Here is an 18,371-nt window from a genome sequence, read left to right on the forward strand (position 1 = left end):
CAATCTATTTTTTGAGGAACTATGCATGGCACCGTGCCAGGCACTAGAGCTACAAATTCCAGAAAACATTGGTTCTGTCACAGTATAGACTATGCTCACTTAAAGTCAACTAAGATTTATGGAGTTTACTATGCGCTAAGGCGTTGTTGGCGTTTGGAGCTCAGAATTGAAGATAGAACCCAGCACTAAGATTGAGGTATGTCCTGCATGCTCTCTTAACAGAGAGGCACTTCAACACCAGATGGTGGTGTTTTAGAAACCTTCTTAGAAATGATGGAATTTAAAATAGAGCCCTTAAGAGTGATGAGCCAATTGAAGCAAGGTGAGAAGGTCATTCCAGACATGAGAAGCCATGGACAGCTTTGTATATGTCGGGATCTGCAAGGGGGAAGCCAGCTGCAGATGCCCTGGAATACCAGACCAGGAGTGGGAGGACTCTTTTAAAGCATTCTCCACTAACATCATAAAGAGGCAGTCTCATCCCTTTGGATGCCTGAGCTGAGTACTATGGAACATACAAGTTAGGCAGGAAAAGAAGTGAGAACAGGTGTTCTAAGTAGAAGAAAGAGCGCTTGCAAAGTGAAATGTGAATGTGTAAATTGGGAACTATTTTGGTTGCCATTGCCAAGATTTGCTAATCTTGAACTGTTTAGTTTATAATGCTTACTTTATACTATGCTTTAAGTTTTACATGCATTTATTTAATAATCAGATTAAAATGACAATCTTATTTTAATAAGTCAGGGATTATATCAGCGTAGTGAAAATATTTGTCATATAAATACTTACAATTTTAGCACTGTTATGAACCAGTTTTTCTTCTTTTATAACTTTTTTTTTTAGTCTGTGCTTTGGACTACAAATAAATTACACTGTTGGTTAGATCTTAGAAATCACCCTGCTCTAAGTGCATGTTGAATGTTAATGAAAAGTATGTGATATTTAGCAATTCCCTTCAGTCCAGAAGACCTCCAGGGTTTTGTCAGTTGGTTAGTTATTACATGGTTACACGTACTTGATATATGCAGATAACATGATTCTGGTCATAGGATAGAACCAAGATTCTGCTGTAATAGCATTTCAGAGTGTGTCATTACAATATCCATTGAAGTGCCGTGTTGAACTTGTATCCAAGATGCCTTTTCTAGATGATTTCTACCTAGAAAAGTACTGTACTGGAATCTACATTGTTACAGATCATCCTTAAGTGAAATGCTAGGGTGTTTACATACTTATTTAATGGCATGCTTATTAGAGGAAGTTCAATAGAAGAATGTTACCTTCTCAAAAAAAGGAAGGGAAGGAATATGAGCCTTCCTTTACTATCCAGACAAGTTAGGATTCTTACAGAAAACACTTCATAGAACCCTTCCTACTTTTCAGATTACTACCTCAGTTTGTAAATATATATCAGTATTTTTACTTAATTAATGTATACCCTACTATAATGTAAGCTCCTTGAGATCAAGCACTAAATACATTTCTGCTCTCTCTCATATCCCTGGCACAATGCCTGGCACATTGTGCTCTTAAAAAAATGTTTGTCAAATGATAATCAAGTGACTAAATGCAAGACTACATAGTGGATATATAGATACATGCTTCGTATATATGTGAGGTACTTTAGGAACTAAAAGGAAACATTGAGATAGTAGTTTTAGAATTGTATTGCATCTGCAGAGGTACTTCATGAACATAGATTTGCTACCATAACTTGTAACACACTGAATGGATAAATCTGTATCTCTCTTTTCCTCTCAGACATCTCATAAAGCTGTAAGGAAATGTGCTGATGGCAGAGATACTACTTCTCTCTCTCTATTTCTTCTCCTCTCTTTCCTAGTACCTTCCCCCAGTGGATAGCAGGTCCAGCTCAGGGTTTGTGGGACTGAGGAATGGTGGCGCTACATGTTACATGAATGCAGTCTTCCAGCAGCTATATATGCAACCTGGTCTCCCAGAGGTGATTTTCTTCCTCTTTTCTGTTTAGTATCATAAATGATGGATGTGTACATTGCTGAGAACTGTTCCGTATTCATATATTGCATTTTGGGGTTTACTAAACTGGACATAATTAGAGATTCTCTAGTAGCTTCTGAAATCTGTATAGACGACATTGTTCATAGTCACATATTTTTGTATATCTGGTGAGGTAATATGCTGCCTGTTTGACAGATGGATTTGACTTAATGTGATTTTTGAACTCCTCAATTATTCTCAAATTGTATTCCATAAAGCTGCTAACATTTTTGGTATTTTAGAAATATTTAGACTCTATCGTTAGCATTCTGTAATAATCTATTAGTAGCTTGTGATATAGCAAAGCTATGAAATAGTTTTGAGAATATTCTGTGTGTCATCATGTCACACTTATTTCTTATAGAGATCCTGGCATTACTAGTTCCAGTTTTTCATAATCGAACAGAAGCTCAGAGAGATGATTTATTCATGATTACACCAGCTAGGAAGTGTTGAAGCTAAACACATGCAGAGTTATAGCCATATACAAACATACATACCATTCTGAAGGAGCAGTGGGTACTCACACATACAGAAGTCAAGATTTTCTGAAAGCCGTTGAATATTTCTAATTTAATACAGTTCATTTCTTTTTAGTCATTACTTTCAGTGGATGATGACACGGACAATCCAGACGATAGTGTATTCTACCAAGTGCAGTCTCTCTTTGGGCATTTGATGGAAAGCAAGCTGCAGTACTATGTACCTGAGAACTTTTGGAAGGTATTTTACCCAGTAACTCTTTAGATTGAAGGGTGTTAGGTATTTGGAGTGTGGCTGCATTCTTTCTCTAGTGTCTTGTTTATTGACTCTAGACTAATCCCATTGCCAAGAACCTATGAAAAGAAATGTTTATACCATTCTTATTGGCATTGGAGCTTGAATCAAGTGATTAGAATGTCGAGAATAGTCATTTATAATTTCTAGGGATTTGCTAATCTTAAATGTTTTGACTATTTCCCATTATTCTTATTTAGCTGTTTGAAATACTTGTTCAAATTATGCCTCTGAATTTATGCTAATTTCACTAATGCCTCTAAATAAAGAACATTCTTCTAAAGCATTGCTTTACTATGTTTTACCTTATATTTTCCCCTATAGGTTGGTTAGTTTCTAAGAGAGAAACTCTGTTCCCTGGCCTTAGATCTCACCCTCTATGATTTCATAGACTTATTAAGATGAGGGACTGAGGAAAAACATAGATGACTGAATGTAAGCTAATCTCACGTCAGTAAAACCTTTTATACCCTAATAGTAAACTTGGTTTTTAGAAGCATTTAAGGACTCTTTCATCTTCCTTTTCTACCATATTCAGAAATTGCTACTTTTCCTGTAACGACATATTTAATTCTTGTTACATAGATTTTCAAGATGTGGAACAAAGAACTTTATGTGAGAGAACAACAGGATGCGTATGAATTCTTCACCAGTCTCATCGATCAGATGGATGAATATCTCAAGGTAGAAAAAGTTTCATTTTCCCTCTAACTCCCCTCAGACTCTGTAACATGAGAGCAGTGCTGTAGGATTTGGGATTACTATGAAACTGACAAATCAGAACGTGATCGTCTTTAATACCACAACAATAGTTCATTTCTTCCGGGTTTGAATATCAAAACATACACAGAACACTATAGATCATAGGTTTATTTTCTTCTTACTTCATCTGACACTTGATAAAGTATGTAACTCTTAACCTATACCCCATAATGATAACCATTTGTAGCTACACGCTCTGTGTCTGCATTGAAGTAACCTGGCCTCAGAGGAGTGCTGCTGTCACTGGTGAACTGATGGCCCCGTGCAGAGCTGTTTTGCTTTGTCAAAGGACCAGATTCAAAAGTTGTTTGTGGTTGTGCGACCCAAAGCTTTCTACCTCTACCCAGGAGAATGTGTCACAGACTTCCTAAGTGGTATTGCCTTCTAAGATACAGACAGCCTCCCATCACTGCCAGCATTTGCCTCTCCTCTCAGTAGGCACAAGTTATCCATTTCTTTTTTAAAAAATAACTCATAGGGACTTCCCTCCTGATCCAGTGGTTAGGACTCCACACTTCCACTGCAGGGGGCATGAGTTCAATCCCTGGTCAGGGAAGTAGATCCCACATGCATGCTGCAACTAAGAGTTCGCAAGCCACAACTAAGGAGCCAGCGATCCACAACTAAGGAGCCAGTGAGCCACAACTAAGGAGCCCACCTGCCGCAACTAAGACCCAGCGCAACTGGGAAAAAAAAATAATAACCTATAGGGACTTCCCTGGCAGTCCAGTGGTTAGGACTCCACACTTCCACTGCAGGGGGCACGGGTTCAATCCCTGGTTGGGGAACTAAGATCCCGCAACCCTCACAGCACAGCCAAAAAAATAAATTAAATAAAAATAACTTATTAATTTGTAGCATTCTATCCACAAGAAAAAAGAAAAGGTCATGGAGAGTTACTCCTAGCTTGGTAATTGTGGCAAGGGGAGAAGGATTCAGGATCATCATGGAGAATGCCGTCCTGTCAACAGCATGGCTGACGGCGCTCCTCTTCCTTTTCTGATCATTTGCATTACTCTGGCAGCGGGTCTCATGGGTTATAATTCTTTCATTAGTGCCCAGCTTAAACTACCAAGCTGACTCGTTTTATTTTGTTGGTTAAATTAAAATCTATGCTTTAGCTCAGGTCTAAGTAAAATTCTGTATAAACAACCTAAAAGTTCTAGAGGCATCAACTAAAATTTTAACTTTTTATTTCAACAGAAAATGGGGAGAGACCAAATTTTTAAGAATACTTTTCAGGGCATCTATTCTGATCAGAAGATCTGTAAAGACTGTCCTCACAGGTTAGTGAAGATAACACTGACATCAAAAAATAATCACTGTCATTTTTAAATGATTCTTCTAGAATGTTGTAAATTTTTTATTCATTGAGAGGTTTGCAGATATGTCTCTTAATGGATCTATAAATGTTTATTGAATTAAATTTCTTTGGGGAAATTTCCAGGTAATTAATTTCCATTTCTAAAATTTCTTTGTTGAAATTCATAATTTTAAGCAATTCTAAGTGGTCAAAAATTGGCATTTTTATTTAGTATACTTTTAGAAAGATGAGAAGGTGTGTGTTAATTATACTGATTAGGAATGTATCAGTAGTTCTGTGTTCAATCTCAAGTATTGTGGTAATTTCAAGATTTTTAAACTCCATTGCTGATACGGTTTTTCTATTATTTCCTAAGCAGATATGAGCGCGAGGAAGCTTTCATGGCTCTCAATCTAGGAGTTACTTCCTGTCAGAGTTTGGAAATTTCTTTGGACCAGTTCGTTAGAGGAGAAGTTCTAGAGGGAAGTAATGCATATTACTGTGAAAAGTGTAAAGAAAAGGTATTACATTTGCCCTTTTTAAAAAACAAGATTCATTTGTTATTCATGGGCTTTGTCCTTATGTTTTATGTAAGATCAGTATTAAGCTCCTATTGTTACTGCCATTAAATTGTGTCATGACTTGTGTTTACAGAGATGGGAAAGCCCTGTAGAAATCTGTGGCCTTCATATTAATTACTTTGTTATTTTATTGTCTCCATGGAGATAATTGGGTTTTGCTTCTCTTTAGAGAACAACAGTGAAAAGGACCTGTATTAAGTCGTTACCTAGTGTCTTGGTCATCCACCTGATGAGATTTGGATTTGACTGGGAGAGTGGACGCTCCATTAAATATGATGAACAGATAAGGGTAACTTTTTTTTTTCTTGTTTTTTTAACAACCATTATTACTGTACTCCCTTTATTGTTTCCTTTTTATATTTTCAAATTTCATCTAAAATGTGAAAGGCTGTGGTCTCAGCATTCTGAGAAGTACACAGACCCTCGTCTTAAGCAGCTGCTGCTAGTGGTACCAGCAGCTCTCTAGACAGTAACCCTCATTTCTAGAAGGCATCCTAGTGACAGCTGTGAAGTGAAATCCTTTCCTTAATGCTCAAGCAAGGGTCTGCATAAACCTTCCTAGACTTGTGAGCCATTCTGAAATTGTGGACTTGAATTGGAGGGTAGTCCTAGCCTAAACTAGGAAAACACATCCCCCTTCTTTGTACAGACTTAATTGGGTGTGACCCTATATGTTACTAACCAACATTAATGTGCTCTTTTTGCTTTTTAAATAGTTTCCCTGGATGCTAAACATGGAGCCTTACACAGTTTCAGGAATGGCTCGCCAAGATTCATCTTCGGAAGTTGGTGAAAACGGGCGAAATATGGATCAGGGAGGTGGAGGATCTCCACGAAAAAAAGTTGCCCTCACAGAAAACTACGAACTTGTCGGTGTCATTGTACATAGTGGGCAGGCACATGCAGGCCACTACTATTCCTTCATCAAGGACAGGCGGTAAGGGGTTCTCGTACCGCTCCCTCACTCCACCCCTCCAGTAGTCTCTCCTCTGTTCCCTGCCCTGCTGTACCTCTCCTCTGCTACCCCTATCCTCCTATATCTTTTCTATGCATTCTCTGCCCCCCTGTATCTCTCCTCGGCTCTCCCTGCCCTACTTTGTCATCCACACTTATCATTACGGTGCAAAGACGCTTTTGCATTGTTCTTTGTTCTTATTTCATAGTGGATTTTTAAAGCTTGTTGCAATTGTTTTATCCCTTCAGTTTGAAAAGTTGTTTAAGAAATTGAAGTAACTGTTGCTATATTTTTCTTAGGTGTTTTCAAATGGTAATTACTGCTGTATTTGTAGACAATACATAGAGATTAAATGCTGGGGATGGGGATGTTTGATTTGTAACCTCATAATATTTGTTTTATCAAATCTGTGCTCTAGGGGATGTGGAAAAGGAAAGTGGTATAAATTTAATGACACAGTTATAGAAGAATTTGACCTAAATGATGAGACCCTAGAGTACGAATGCTTTGGAGGAGAATATAGACCAAAAGTTTATGATCAAAGTAAGTATTTGCAAATGTATATTTTCCATTAGTTTTATTTTCTTAATTTATAGTTTTCTATCAAATTGGAAGCAGTATTTTTTTATATAAAAATAGAAAAGATTTTATTTTTTTTACATACTACTGCTCTAGCCATGTAGATCCATGAACTCCTTGATAGCCGGGGTGAGAAGTTTCCTGCTGCTTACAGAATTCTTTTTAAATAATTCCTTACAACAGCCCTGGGATAGGGGGGTGAGTTAAATGGAAGAAATGAATATTAAAGAACAACTTGAAAGAATTTCAACCTTAAAAATAGTTTCAGAAGTAGTCACTAAAATTTTCAAATTTCCTTTTCACTTACGTAGAGATGTGATTAACGGAGAAGACATTTCTAGCACCTGTGTTTTTAAAACCTTATTTGTTATGCAGTGTGGTAAAGGAAGCTTTCCACAACTCTACCCCCAGGAGAAAAAATATATGGAAAAGTACATCACAGAATCCCATCAGAATTTGCTATTTGAAGAAGAAATATTTTTCAGAGACCTTGACATTTTTGAAACCTGATTTTGAAATACTCTGGGGGCATTTAAATCTTTCCACCTGTATGAGATCCACAGTGTTAGATTTTTGACACCAGACCATGGTAGTCATGCATCTAATGGTCGTAACCTTTATTAGCTAAACATAGTGTCATTGCCAAAATTTACCTGGATTTGGCTCTTCTATGCAGAAATGGTTAAGTGAGGCCAATTATAATCCCATCCTATGCCACAGAACTTATTTTTAAATGTTACTTGCCTTTTGATTGAATTTCCACTTGCCTCAGAATGTTTACCTTCTTTCCCCTACTCTGCTACCATAACAACTCCTTTCTCCCTGCCCTTCTGCATCACCTTCGGAGTGATTTTAAGCAGTGATCTAAAAAGACACACACTTACTTCACTTACGCTTTCCATTTAACAAATTTAGTAAGTAATTACTTGCTGGATTTGTGGGTCCTTTGCTATAGATTGTCAAGACAAAAAAACCCCACCTTTTTTATTTACAAAGAGATTTTTCTTATTGTCTCGTTATGAAGCGAACCCATATACTGATGTACGCCGAAGATACTGGAACGCCTATATGCTCTTCTACCAAAGGGTGTCTGATCAGAACTCCCCTGTGTTACCAAAGAAAAGTCGAGTCAGCGTTGTGCGGCAGGAAGCTGAGGATCTCTCTCTGTGAGTTTCTCCTCTGTGTAATTTGCTGTGTGATTTCAGTAGGTGATACCGTGATCTTCAGAGTATGCTGTTTGGGATTTAAGGATAGTTAGCTAAGCTAGAGAGAAATTCTAAAAAGAAAATAAGTAAATCCCTCTACCCCTTTTCTTTCTTCTTGCTGCTATCTGGTCATTATTTCCTTGGCAAGAAGTTATTTTGTTTTGAGAAACATGCATGGAAATTATTTCATTCCAGAATTGAGATTTTTTTTTAAATCTCATTTATTGAGTACACTTTATGTTCAGAGCATAGTTTTGGGTTGGCCAAAAAGTGCCTTCAGTTTTTAAGTAAAAATGAAAGACACATTTTTTATTTTCACCAAGAACTTTATTGAACAATGTATTCACCCTTTTTGTTCCACTATCTTCCGCCATTTTTCAGGCAAATTCGTAATTCCGTCTTCCCAAAACTTTTTATCTTATTGAGCAAAGAACTGTTCCAGGTGCCTTTTACAGTCTTCCAGGGAATTGAAATTTTTTCCATTAAGAGAATTTTGTAAAGACCGAAATAAATGGAAATCCAAAGGTGCAAAGAGTCCGGTGAATACGGCAAATAAATCAAAACTTCCCAGCTAAGCTGTAACAGTTTCTGCCTGGTCATCAAAGAAACATGCAGTCTTGTGTTATCCTGATGGAAGATTATGCGTTTTATGTTGGCTAATTCTGGATGCTTTTTGTCGAGTGCTGCTTTCAGTTGGTCTAATTGAGAGCAGTATTTGTTGGAATTAATCGTTTGTTTTCCTGAAGGAGCTCATAATAGAGGACTCCCTTCCAATCCCACCATATACACAACATCACCTTCTTTGGATGAAGACCGGCCTTTGGTGTGGTTGGTGGTGGTTCATTTCACTTGCCCCACGATCTCTTCCATTCCACGTTATTGTACAGTAGCCACTTTTCATCACCCGTCACAATTTGTTTTAAAAACAACGTTTTCATTACGTTTAAGTAGAGAATCACATGTGGAAATATGGTCAAGAAGGTTTTTTTCGCTTAACTTATGTGGAACCCAAACATCAAAGCAATTCACATAACCCAGCTGGTGCAAATGATTTTCAACGCTTGATTTGGATATTTTGAGTATGTCGGCTATCTCCCGCGTGGTAGAATGTTGCTTGTTCTCAGTTAATGTCTCGAGTGGATTGTTGTCAACTTCAACTGGTCTACCTGACCATGGAGCATCGTCCAGTTTGAAATCTCCAACACGAAACTTTGCAAACCACTTTTGACATGTTCGATCAGTCACAGCACCTTCTCCATACACTATACAATTTTTTTTTTTTAGCTTCACTTGCGTTTTTACCTTTCTTGAAATAATAAAGCATAATATGCCAAAAATGTTGCTTTTTTCTTCCATCTTAAATATTAAAATGGCTACACAAAAATTCACCAATTTTGATAAGTCTTTTTTTAATGCACTCTGATCTGACAGCTGTCACATACAGTCTAATAAAATTGTTTTGAATGAACTTAAAGACAACTAAGTGCTACTAGAGCCATCTTACAGAAAAAAACGAACCAACCTTTTGGCCAGCCCAATACTATACCAGCACTGTCTGAAAAGTTTTTTTAAAGGTCCTGTTTTCCATGAATTTGCATTTTAATACATTAGATCAGGAAAGTATACAGTTTAAGTCTTATACCCTGTTAAGTTTATCCGGTTGTAGCAAACTACTAAAACAATAGCTATTTTATTCTAGACAAACACTTTTCTGATTCCATCTCTTAGGTCAGCACCATCTTCACCAGAAATTTCACCTCAGTCATCTCCTCGGCCCCATAGGCCTAACAATGACCGGCTCTCTATTCTAACCAAGCTGGTTAAAAAGGGCGAGAAGAAAGGACTATTTGTGGAGAAGATGCCTGTTCGCATATACCAGGTAAGAACTGTATAAAAAGTTCTAAGGGATAAAATCCAGATAAATGTCAAAATCTATCTCATGGGTCCAGAACTACTCCTGCCAGCCTTCTCGTGGACATAGTTGTACCTCTGTCGCCACATCTTCCGACCCACCTTGTCACAAAGGTAGCAACAGACTCAAGATTGGCCAGGACTGTCACTGACCTGCTGTGTGACACCCCACATAAACAAGGGGGAGGGAGTGGGCAGTGCAGAAACACATTGCTGAAATTAACTTATTGAATCTGGAGAGAAAAATAACATTCATAACCTTTGGGTAAAATTAATATGATAGTGGTGACCGTTAGTTACTGAATACCTACTCTGTGCTACATGCTTAAATAAATCCCTAATTCTTAAAACACTCTCGTGGAGTACCAGGTTTTATTCCCATTTTTCAGATGAAAAGGAGAAAAGGCTTAGAAAAGAGAAATGATCTGCCAGTGTCACAGAGCCAGGATTTTAATCCAGACTGTCCAACTGCCCAGTCCAGACTTTATACACTAAGTAATCAAAAGCTAAGTAGCCAGAATCAAAAAATTTAAGAAAAATATGGAGTCTTTGATTGAGAGAGAGAGAGAGAATTGAGCATCTGATACACAGAGAGCATGGAGTTGGTTGTACTTGGGAAAGCTCTGATTGTCCCTTTCCACTCAGAGTAACAGGTTAGAATTCACTTGTCCTTCACATGGTGGTCTTCCTGAATTTCCCAGAAGAATTTGGGTTAATGAATCATAATTCACCTTTTTACAACTTCTTATCTTTGAAAGGAAGTTTTTCCTCTCTCCTTTTTAAAAATTTCAAGGCTTGAGAGAAGTGTTTTTATGAACCCATTTTACCTAATATCAGTAAAAATGTCTTCTACATATTGAATAATTTACCCTGTTTCTTAAAAATAATTACCAATTTTCTTTTATAGATGGTGAGAGATGAAAACCTCAAGTTTATGAAGAATAGAGATGTGTACAGTAGTGATTATTTCAGTTTTGTTTTGTCCTTAGCATCATTGAATGCTGTAAGTACTAGTTGGACTGTTACTAAACAAATTAGAAAGGATCATAGTTAAATATCTTTCCACTAAAGCATTTAGGGACTCACCCTCACACTCACTTGTTAGCATGTAGATTAAATGCCAAAAAAAATTCCCACAAATGTGTCACTTAATGGGTAATATTAAAATACAGGCAGTATTCAGAATGTATAATGCAGATTGTGAATGAGTGTGAGTTTCTACTTACTGGCTTTTTTAAGTGCTCTTGTTATATTTTATAAAAAATTTAAGAGTAGCCATAGGTGATGTAAATGGATATTGGGCTATGAGGAGATTAATTATTCCCAATTTGTAATCAAATGTTACCAGACTCAAGAACAGCTCCTAAGTGCTCCTTTTTCTTGAGTACCATGATCACAGTTTGCCAATAAGGGGAAGACTTTCTTTGTGTGTTGGTAGCTTAATTAACACCCTGTGGTCTAAAGGCTCTATTTTGAGAAGGCTTCATAAAAGAAATGAAGGAGATATCCTTTCTTAATCTTTTTAAAATTTAACTGCAACATTTTCTATTATGAACTGGCTGGATTTTTTCTTACTAGTATTTAACTTTATTTTATATATATCTCATTATTCAGTTCATAACAATGCATAATAATCTATAAAACTTCTGTGAAAAATAGCCTGTCTTTTTTCTCCCTCTCTTGTAGACTAAATTAAAGCATCCGTACTATCCCTGCATGGCAAAGGTGAGCTTACAGCTTGCCATTCAGTTCCTTTTTCAGACTTATCTACGGACAAAGAAAAAACTCAGGTAAGAGGTGACACGTTTTGATAGTCTGTTGTGACAAAAGGCATTAATTAAATTAAAGTTGAATTTATAAATTCAAACACTTAAAAATTCAAAAACATTGTTTTAGGTGGTTGAAGGCAACTACCTAATATACACCCAGATGATTAAAATATGGGTTCCTATTTTTAAGGTATTTCTAATTCAGTAGGAAAGATGGACAAAACAGAAAAAGAATACAGCATAAATGCTGTATGTCTTTAGAAATTGGGAAAAGTCATATCCAGATATGAGGCTTGAACTGACTATCCATGTTAGTCCAGCAGTCATTGAGTACATAACTTATCCTCCACCCCACCCCCGAAAAAAATTTTTTTTTTAAATAAAAAATAATGAGTGACGCTCCATGGAGTTATTTGCTAGGCTGTCTAACATCGCTGTCTTTGCTTTTTTAAAGGGTTGACACTGAAGAATGGATTGCCACTATTGAAGCATTACTTTCAAAAAGTTTTGATGCTTGTCAGTGGCTGGTTGAATATTTTATTAGTTCTGAAGGACGAGAATTGATAAAGTAAGTGTCAGTATCTTTCAGTTAAAAGAAATTTGTGTCTCTTCCAGCGATTTAGAGCTGAAGCTTCTCGTAACTCTTTTTATTTCAACTTGAAATTATTTTTCTGGTTAGAATCAATTTTAAGCAGGTAACCAGGCACTCGCAGGCAACTGCTGTTGCTCAGGGGATTCCAAAATACAAATCTCTTCTCTCGGACTCACAGTCTGGTGGCAGGTAAAGATCAGCAGTCCTGGGTTATACAGTAATACCACAATATTGCTAATATGTTTGGATTCTGGCTAAAATATTATTTTTCAAAAAAAGTTTTTGGTAGCATGATAGTGTGGTAAATATACCATGATGGTATATTTACCTACATGTCTATAATTTAAAAGTAATTGGATTTTTCAAGAGGGTCCGATCACTGTGAACGTTTACACCTTGCTCCTTATTCTCTTATCCTCGGAGAGTTCAGCATCGATGTGGGGGACCCAGCGAGCACCTTGATCTGTTAGTGGCCAGGCTGCTTTATCCCCAGTGGCTGCTCCCCTCCCTCTGCCGCAGCTGTGCCCCACGCCTCTCGGGCATGCCAAGCAGGCTCACCCACTGCTAGCCAGTGGCCTTGCCTCAGCCTTCACCCCAGCACAGGTGAAACCCCCGTCCCGTCCCAAGTTGCACACCAGCCAGTCTGTTCCCATCTTCTCCTTTCCTCCGGATATAATGGAGGAAGCGTCCTCTCAAAGTGAATCTCTCTACATGAGCAAAGCTTCTCAAGGAAGTTGGCATCTTTACCTTCCAGAGTTTTCTATCGGGTCACTTCTGGCAGCATGCAAATATGCTCTGGTATCTCTCAACTTAAAACAGACAAGGAATTCAGAAATGCAAGTCCCTTCCCACAGGGAGATCATCGTGTGGTGGGTGGCAAGTTAAGATCTAATTGAAACTCCTGGTCCCGTATCCCCTTCATCTTGAGGTCTGAGCTTCAGACATTTCATTCACTGGCCTGCTTGGTATCTCTACCTCTGCCTCCTCCAGTGTACCTCATACAGCAACAAAAGGGTTCTTTTGAAACAAATTAAATTATATTACTTCTCTGCTTAAAAATTCTTCAGTGGATTCTCACCACACTTATAATAAAATCCAAAATCTTTGCCATAATGTAATACAAAAGACGTCACTTGAGTATGGGCTTTGCCTGTGTGTTTCACTTTCCACCTGGCTTACCATTCACCTGATTGTTGATTCCTTGAACACAAAGCTTTTTGTCCTGCGTAAAGACCTTTTTGCCAGTTATTCCCTCTATTTGAAAGTCTCCCCTCTACTCTGCATAGAAAGCGCCTTCTCATCCATCAGATGTCAAGGGCCACCCAATTTAAAGTAGGTCTGCCCTATTGTTTGCTCTGTCTCCTCCACTAAACTTCAGCTTCCTGATGGGCAGAAGCTACTCCATTTGGTTCCCTGCATTAAGTACTCACGTATTTGTGCATGAATACATGCATACAGTTCATAAAGAGAGAACAGATAAACATTTCTTTGAAGTGTTTTTGCCTATCCCTTTAGAGTTTGCATTAAAGATAACCTTACACCCATTTTTCCAACTTAATTCCAAAATATCTTCCCATTAGGACTCCTGAGTATTGTGTTAAGCAGTAGAACGTCATAGAATCTTCACCCATTTGAAAGGAACATGGCAAAATATTTAGTTTACCATCAAGCAGGCTCACTCTAAATATCTCCAGAGAAACTCAGTAACTTCCTTTGGTAGTATGATTTGGTTTCTTAGAATTCCTAATGGTAAAGAATCTAGTGAATTACCTAATCTAAATGTTCCTGGTACAGCTTATTATATTTTGTCTCTTTCTTTATAAAGCCCAATTACTCATCATTATCAATTGCTCAATGATTTGAAAAATTAATATTCTCCTTTCTCTAATTACTTATTTCTTTAGAAATTTTAAGATAGCTTAAGTTGTCGTTGTTACAACTAAAAAATAAACATATACTGTACTAATACCTCAATAACTGTGCATGTGGAGAGGCTGTTGTCTCTCAGATTAACCCCTCTGTAGTCCTTTCGGGGGACAATTTTTAAATGTAATTATAAGTGTAAAAAATTAAATTAGTAGCAAATAATGCTTGCAAATTGATCTAGAGAAATTAAAACTACTAATATGAATGGTACTTTACATGTTTAACATTTTTTTTATATTGTGGAAATTTTTAAACATACTCCAAAGTCGACAGAATAACGAACCCTCTCCTGTACCCATCCCCAGCTCGAGTTGTCAGCATTTGGCCAATCTTGTTTGCTTATCCCAATTCCCACACACGCTCACATGCATACTTTTCTTTTATCCTCTGAAATATTTTAAAGTAAATTTCAAACATCATATAATTTCACTATAAATTTTCAGCATGTATCTCTAACAGGTTAAGTTTAAAAAAAAAAAAAAAAGTAAGTGCTTTACCATCATCACTCTAAACAAAAATGATAGTAATTCCTTCCTATCATCCTATACCCAGTTCATGTTCAGATTTCCCCAGATGTCTCAAAAGTGTTATTTTACCATTGAATTTGTACAAATCAGGCTCCAAGTGAGCTCCATTTGGTCTCCATTTGCTTTGTATGTTTCTTAAGGTTCTTTTAATCTGTAATTGTTCCATTTCCCCACCACCTTTCTTGTCATGCCATGTAACTGGGGTTAGACAGGTCATTTGTCCTGTAGAACTGCCCATATTCTGGGTTTGTTTGCATTCTCACGATGCCTCCTAATGTCTGTGATAGGAAATGTGGAGCACCCCCTATAGATATTCTTTCCAAAAGAATTGTACCTGAATCTGATCAGACATTTAGAGCTAAATATTATGAGTACTTGTTATCTTTTAAACTTGCCTGGAGTTGCCACTTAGAATCTTAGTGGATGTTGAACAGAGCCTTTGTGTCAGGTTCACATTAGGTAGCTAATTGCTTATTAGCATTGACAGTTATGTGCAATGAGCAGAAGTGAAGTGGCTTCCGAAAGCTCCGCTGTCATCTTCCTGTGGGGAGAAGGAGGGCAGGGCTGTCAGCAAATGCTGCCCTCAGACAGGGACCAGAGCAGCTTTCACTGCTGTGACCTGAAAGAATGCCTCAGGACAGTTTTGCCTTGGGTCGTCAAAATTATGTTATATTAAATCTTGCTCATGGGACAATGAGACTTTTCTGTTAAGAGATATTAGAAACGATAGGTAAGTTTTCACTGTGCTGATTATAATATGGGTTGTCATGTCAGAGTGCGTGTGTGAAGCAGAGAAAGAAAAGTTGTCTGTGGGGAAGCATGCAGTTACCTAGTTGCTCTCAGGTAGTTACTACCTCTGCCCGGCGCCAGGGAGCGGGTGTTTCTGCCTGACCGTGCCCTCCACCACATCTGAGGCTGCTGCCTCTACCGGCCTGGTGGTGTGGAGGGTTGGATTAGGTCGTGCCTTTGCAGCAGGCAGTGTAGTATCCCAGTGTAACACTGCTGTGCCAAACATGATGGACGTGTCTGATAAACCTTAAAACTGCTGTCATCATCATCATCATCATCATCATAGAAGAAGAAGATAGGAAGGAAGCAGGACCTTTTCAGCCTCCTCATGCTTCTGGGAGGACTGAGTAATAAGTAAACGTTGGGAGGGAAGAGGAGAGGAAAGTGAAAGGATGGAAATACCAGGTGCACAGGGGGATTAGGAGGTGCTGTGTTGACTCAGAACTTTTAACTTGTGTCTTATTCTGAGACATTGAAGGAGTGCCAGGGAGAACTACTCCTGAGTGAACAGAACTTATAAAATTTTAGGTTCTTTGCTTGTATGTCTCTTGAAGTCTGAATTTACATTTATACAGATACTCATCTTAGGGGAAGAAAGGAAGAAGAAATGAAAAAATCCACTTTCCGTGTTCAAGGGTCTTGTTTTCCTTTTTCTCCTCCTTCCTCCTTCACAAGGGCCTGTTTGTGCTGACGCTCTCAGGAGACTTGAACTGACATCTTGGAGTAATTTTTTTCTTGGACAGTAGGTGGGACCATGTTGGGAAGGTTGGGTTATAGAAATCTATCTTGCTTTTTCACACCACGTTTCTCTTTATGTTAGGATTTTCTTGTTGGAGTGCAATGTGAGAGAAGTACGTGTCGCTGTGGCCACCATCCTGGAGAAAACCCTAGACAGTGCCTTGCTTTATCAGGATAAGGTCAGTCTTATTTTCTAAATGTTATTTACCCATTCTGTTTTTGCCAAATGTTTTAAAGTGCACATAATAAGAAAGAAAGCCTAGGATTAGAGTCTGGTAATTATCCACATAAAATGCACGTTCTGTGCACTGACTTCCTGATAAATGCCAGGCTAGAAGGCATTCTGTCCTCTCCTCCTCAGATCCCAGATGTCAGGGTAGGCTAGGAATTCAGATCTGCTTTGGTCTGCATCAGGATTTTCTCTCTAGAGCACTTCCTTCTCAGCGTCTTCTCTCGAGAGTTTGTGTTCAATCTCTCTGCATTAAGACCAACCTGAGTCTTGAGTCTCTAGTCTAGACCGACAGTCATTTTGAGCCACCCCAGCTTTGTCTCTTCCCTCCTAAGTTATTTTCATGATCCGAACCTTCATTTGGCAGCCGGACCAAATAGTGCCGTCCATCCAGGGGCATTGGCCAAAATAGTTCCTTCTTTGATCTCCGTTATTCCCTAATCCTTGTTCCTGTTCTTCTGAATTTCTTCTTCTTCTTAACCGTGTTTTCTGTAACATATTTTCTTCTGGTTCACAATTCCACACATGCTAAAAGAAACCATGGTATTTATTACCATCCTCAATTCCCCCCAAATTTTAAGTCTTAGGGACGTAAATGACATGAGTCTGATTATTCGGTCTGTTATTAAGTCCTAGCAAATACAGCAGTTACTTCCCAAGTTTGCTGTTTCAAACAGCTGACACTACATGGAAAACTTTGAAAAATGTTTTCAGAACGAATTGGCTCCTTATAAACTCCTTATAAATTGGCTTGAGGCAGTGTCTCAATGAACTGAATGCAAATTCTAGGAATTGCTGCTTCAGATTCAGATGTTGGCTTTACTTTTCAACCCTGAGCAAGTCCTTTAAAGAGGCCCTTGATCCACACCCAGCGCCTGGCACCCAGGCACTTAGTTCCTTCAATAGTCCTGAGCCAGGGTGCACCGTTAGACCAGACATGCTCAGGAACTCTTATCAATCCAGGATGGAGAAGGAGGTCAAATTTACTCTTCAGGGAGGACCTAGAGGAAGACTGTCTCTCTCAGTTCCAAGAATCCTAAGGAAGTGGAGGTTTACTCTAAGGCATTGGCTTTCGATCAGCTTAAACAGCAGAACCATTTTTGGCAAAACCTTACCTGGTTGCAGAATATTTAAAAATAGGTCATTGGGAGCAGCCTAAGACAGTTTGGATACCGTTGCTCTGAAGTACCCCTGTGGAAGTTTTCTAAGATATTTAACATAAGGACCTTCTTACTCTCCTCCTTCCTCCCACGTACAAACCCAGACAAAGGATAAAGGCAGAATTAGTGTAGTCTCCCTACAGCTGGGGTCAGGCCATAGAGCATCATCCCAGCAACCTCTAATGCAGGGCTGCAGTGGGGAGAAAGGGAAGGGAGTGGTGGAGGACATAAACCATTTGCCTCAGTAAATTCTACTTGATATATCCAGCTGATGTATTTTATGTCTATTTTTATCCCATAATGGAAATGGTACCTCTTGCTACCCACTTTATATTGTAAAGTACTTTGAAATGAAGTGCTACATAAATGGTAGATTTTACTGTATATAACGAGTGTGACAGGATGGATGGGAATATTTCAAAAGTCTGTGAGAACCATCTCCAGAGGAAATGAACTGATAAAGAGTAGTAAGGCTGGTCTTAACTCTCAGATCACACATGAATTTCTAGGGACTTGTCCAAAAACAGTTGGGGTGGGAGGGAAAGAAGA

General features: G+C 38.3%; 1 protein-coding gene across 2 annotated transcripts in view; it reads left to right on the forward strand.

Annotated features, from left to right (window-relative positions):
- The window catches only part of USP24 (ubiquitin specific peptidase 24), a 150,230-nt gene that overhangs the window by 113,340 nt on the left and 18,519 nt on the right, over positions 1–18,371 (forward strand). For both annotated transcript variants that reach the window (XM_059062973.2, XM_059062979.2), the window contains exons 43-56: positions 1,844–1,963; positions 2,617–2,742; positions 3,382–3,480; positions 4,762–4,844; positions 5,241–5,382; positions 5,612–5,731; positions 6,159–6,379; positions 6,816–6,940; positions 8,001–8,142; positions 9,910–10,060; positions 11,000–11,095; positions 11,779–11,882; positions 12,316–12,429; positions 16,516–16,612. In XM_059062973.2, coding sequence (XP_058918956.1) covers positions 1,844–1,963; positions 2,617–2,742; positions 3,382–3,480; positions 4,762–4,844; positions 5,241–5,382; positions 5,612–5,731; positions 6,159–6,379; positions 6,816–6,940; positions 8,001–8,142; positions 9,910–10,060; positions 11,000–11,095; positions 11,779–11,882; positions 12,316–12,429; positions 16,516–16,612 — 1,740 coding nt within the window. The remainder of the gene's footprint in view (positions 1–1,843; positions 1,964–2,616; positions 2,743–3,381; positions 3,481–4,761; positions 4,845–5,240; positions 5,383–5,611; positions 5,732–6,158; positions 6,380–6,815; positions 6,941–8,000; positions 8,143–9,909; positions 10,061–10,999; positions 11,096–11,778; positions 11,883–12,315; positions 12,430–16,515; positions 16,613–18,371) is intronic.

Source organism: Kogia breviceps, chromosome 1, assembly GCF_026419965.1.
Source record: "Kogia breviceps isolate mKogBre1 chromosome 1, mKogBre1 haplotype 1, whole genome shotgun sequence".
NCBI lineage: Eukaryota > Metazoa > Chordata > Mammalia > Artiodactyla > Physeteridae > Kogia > Kogia breviceps.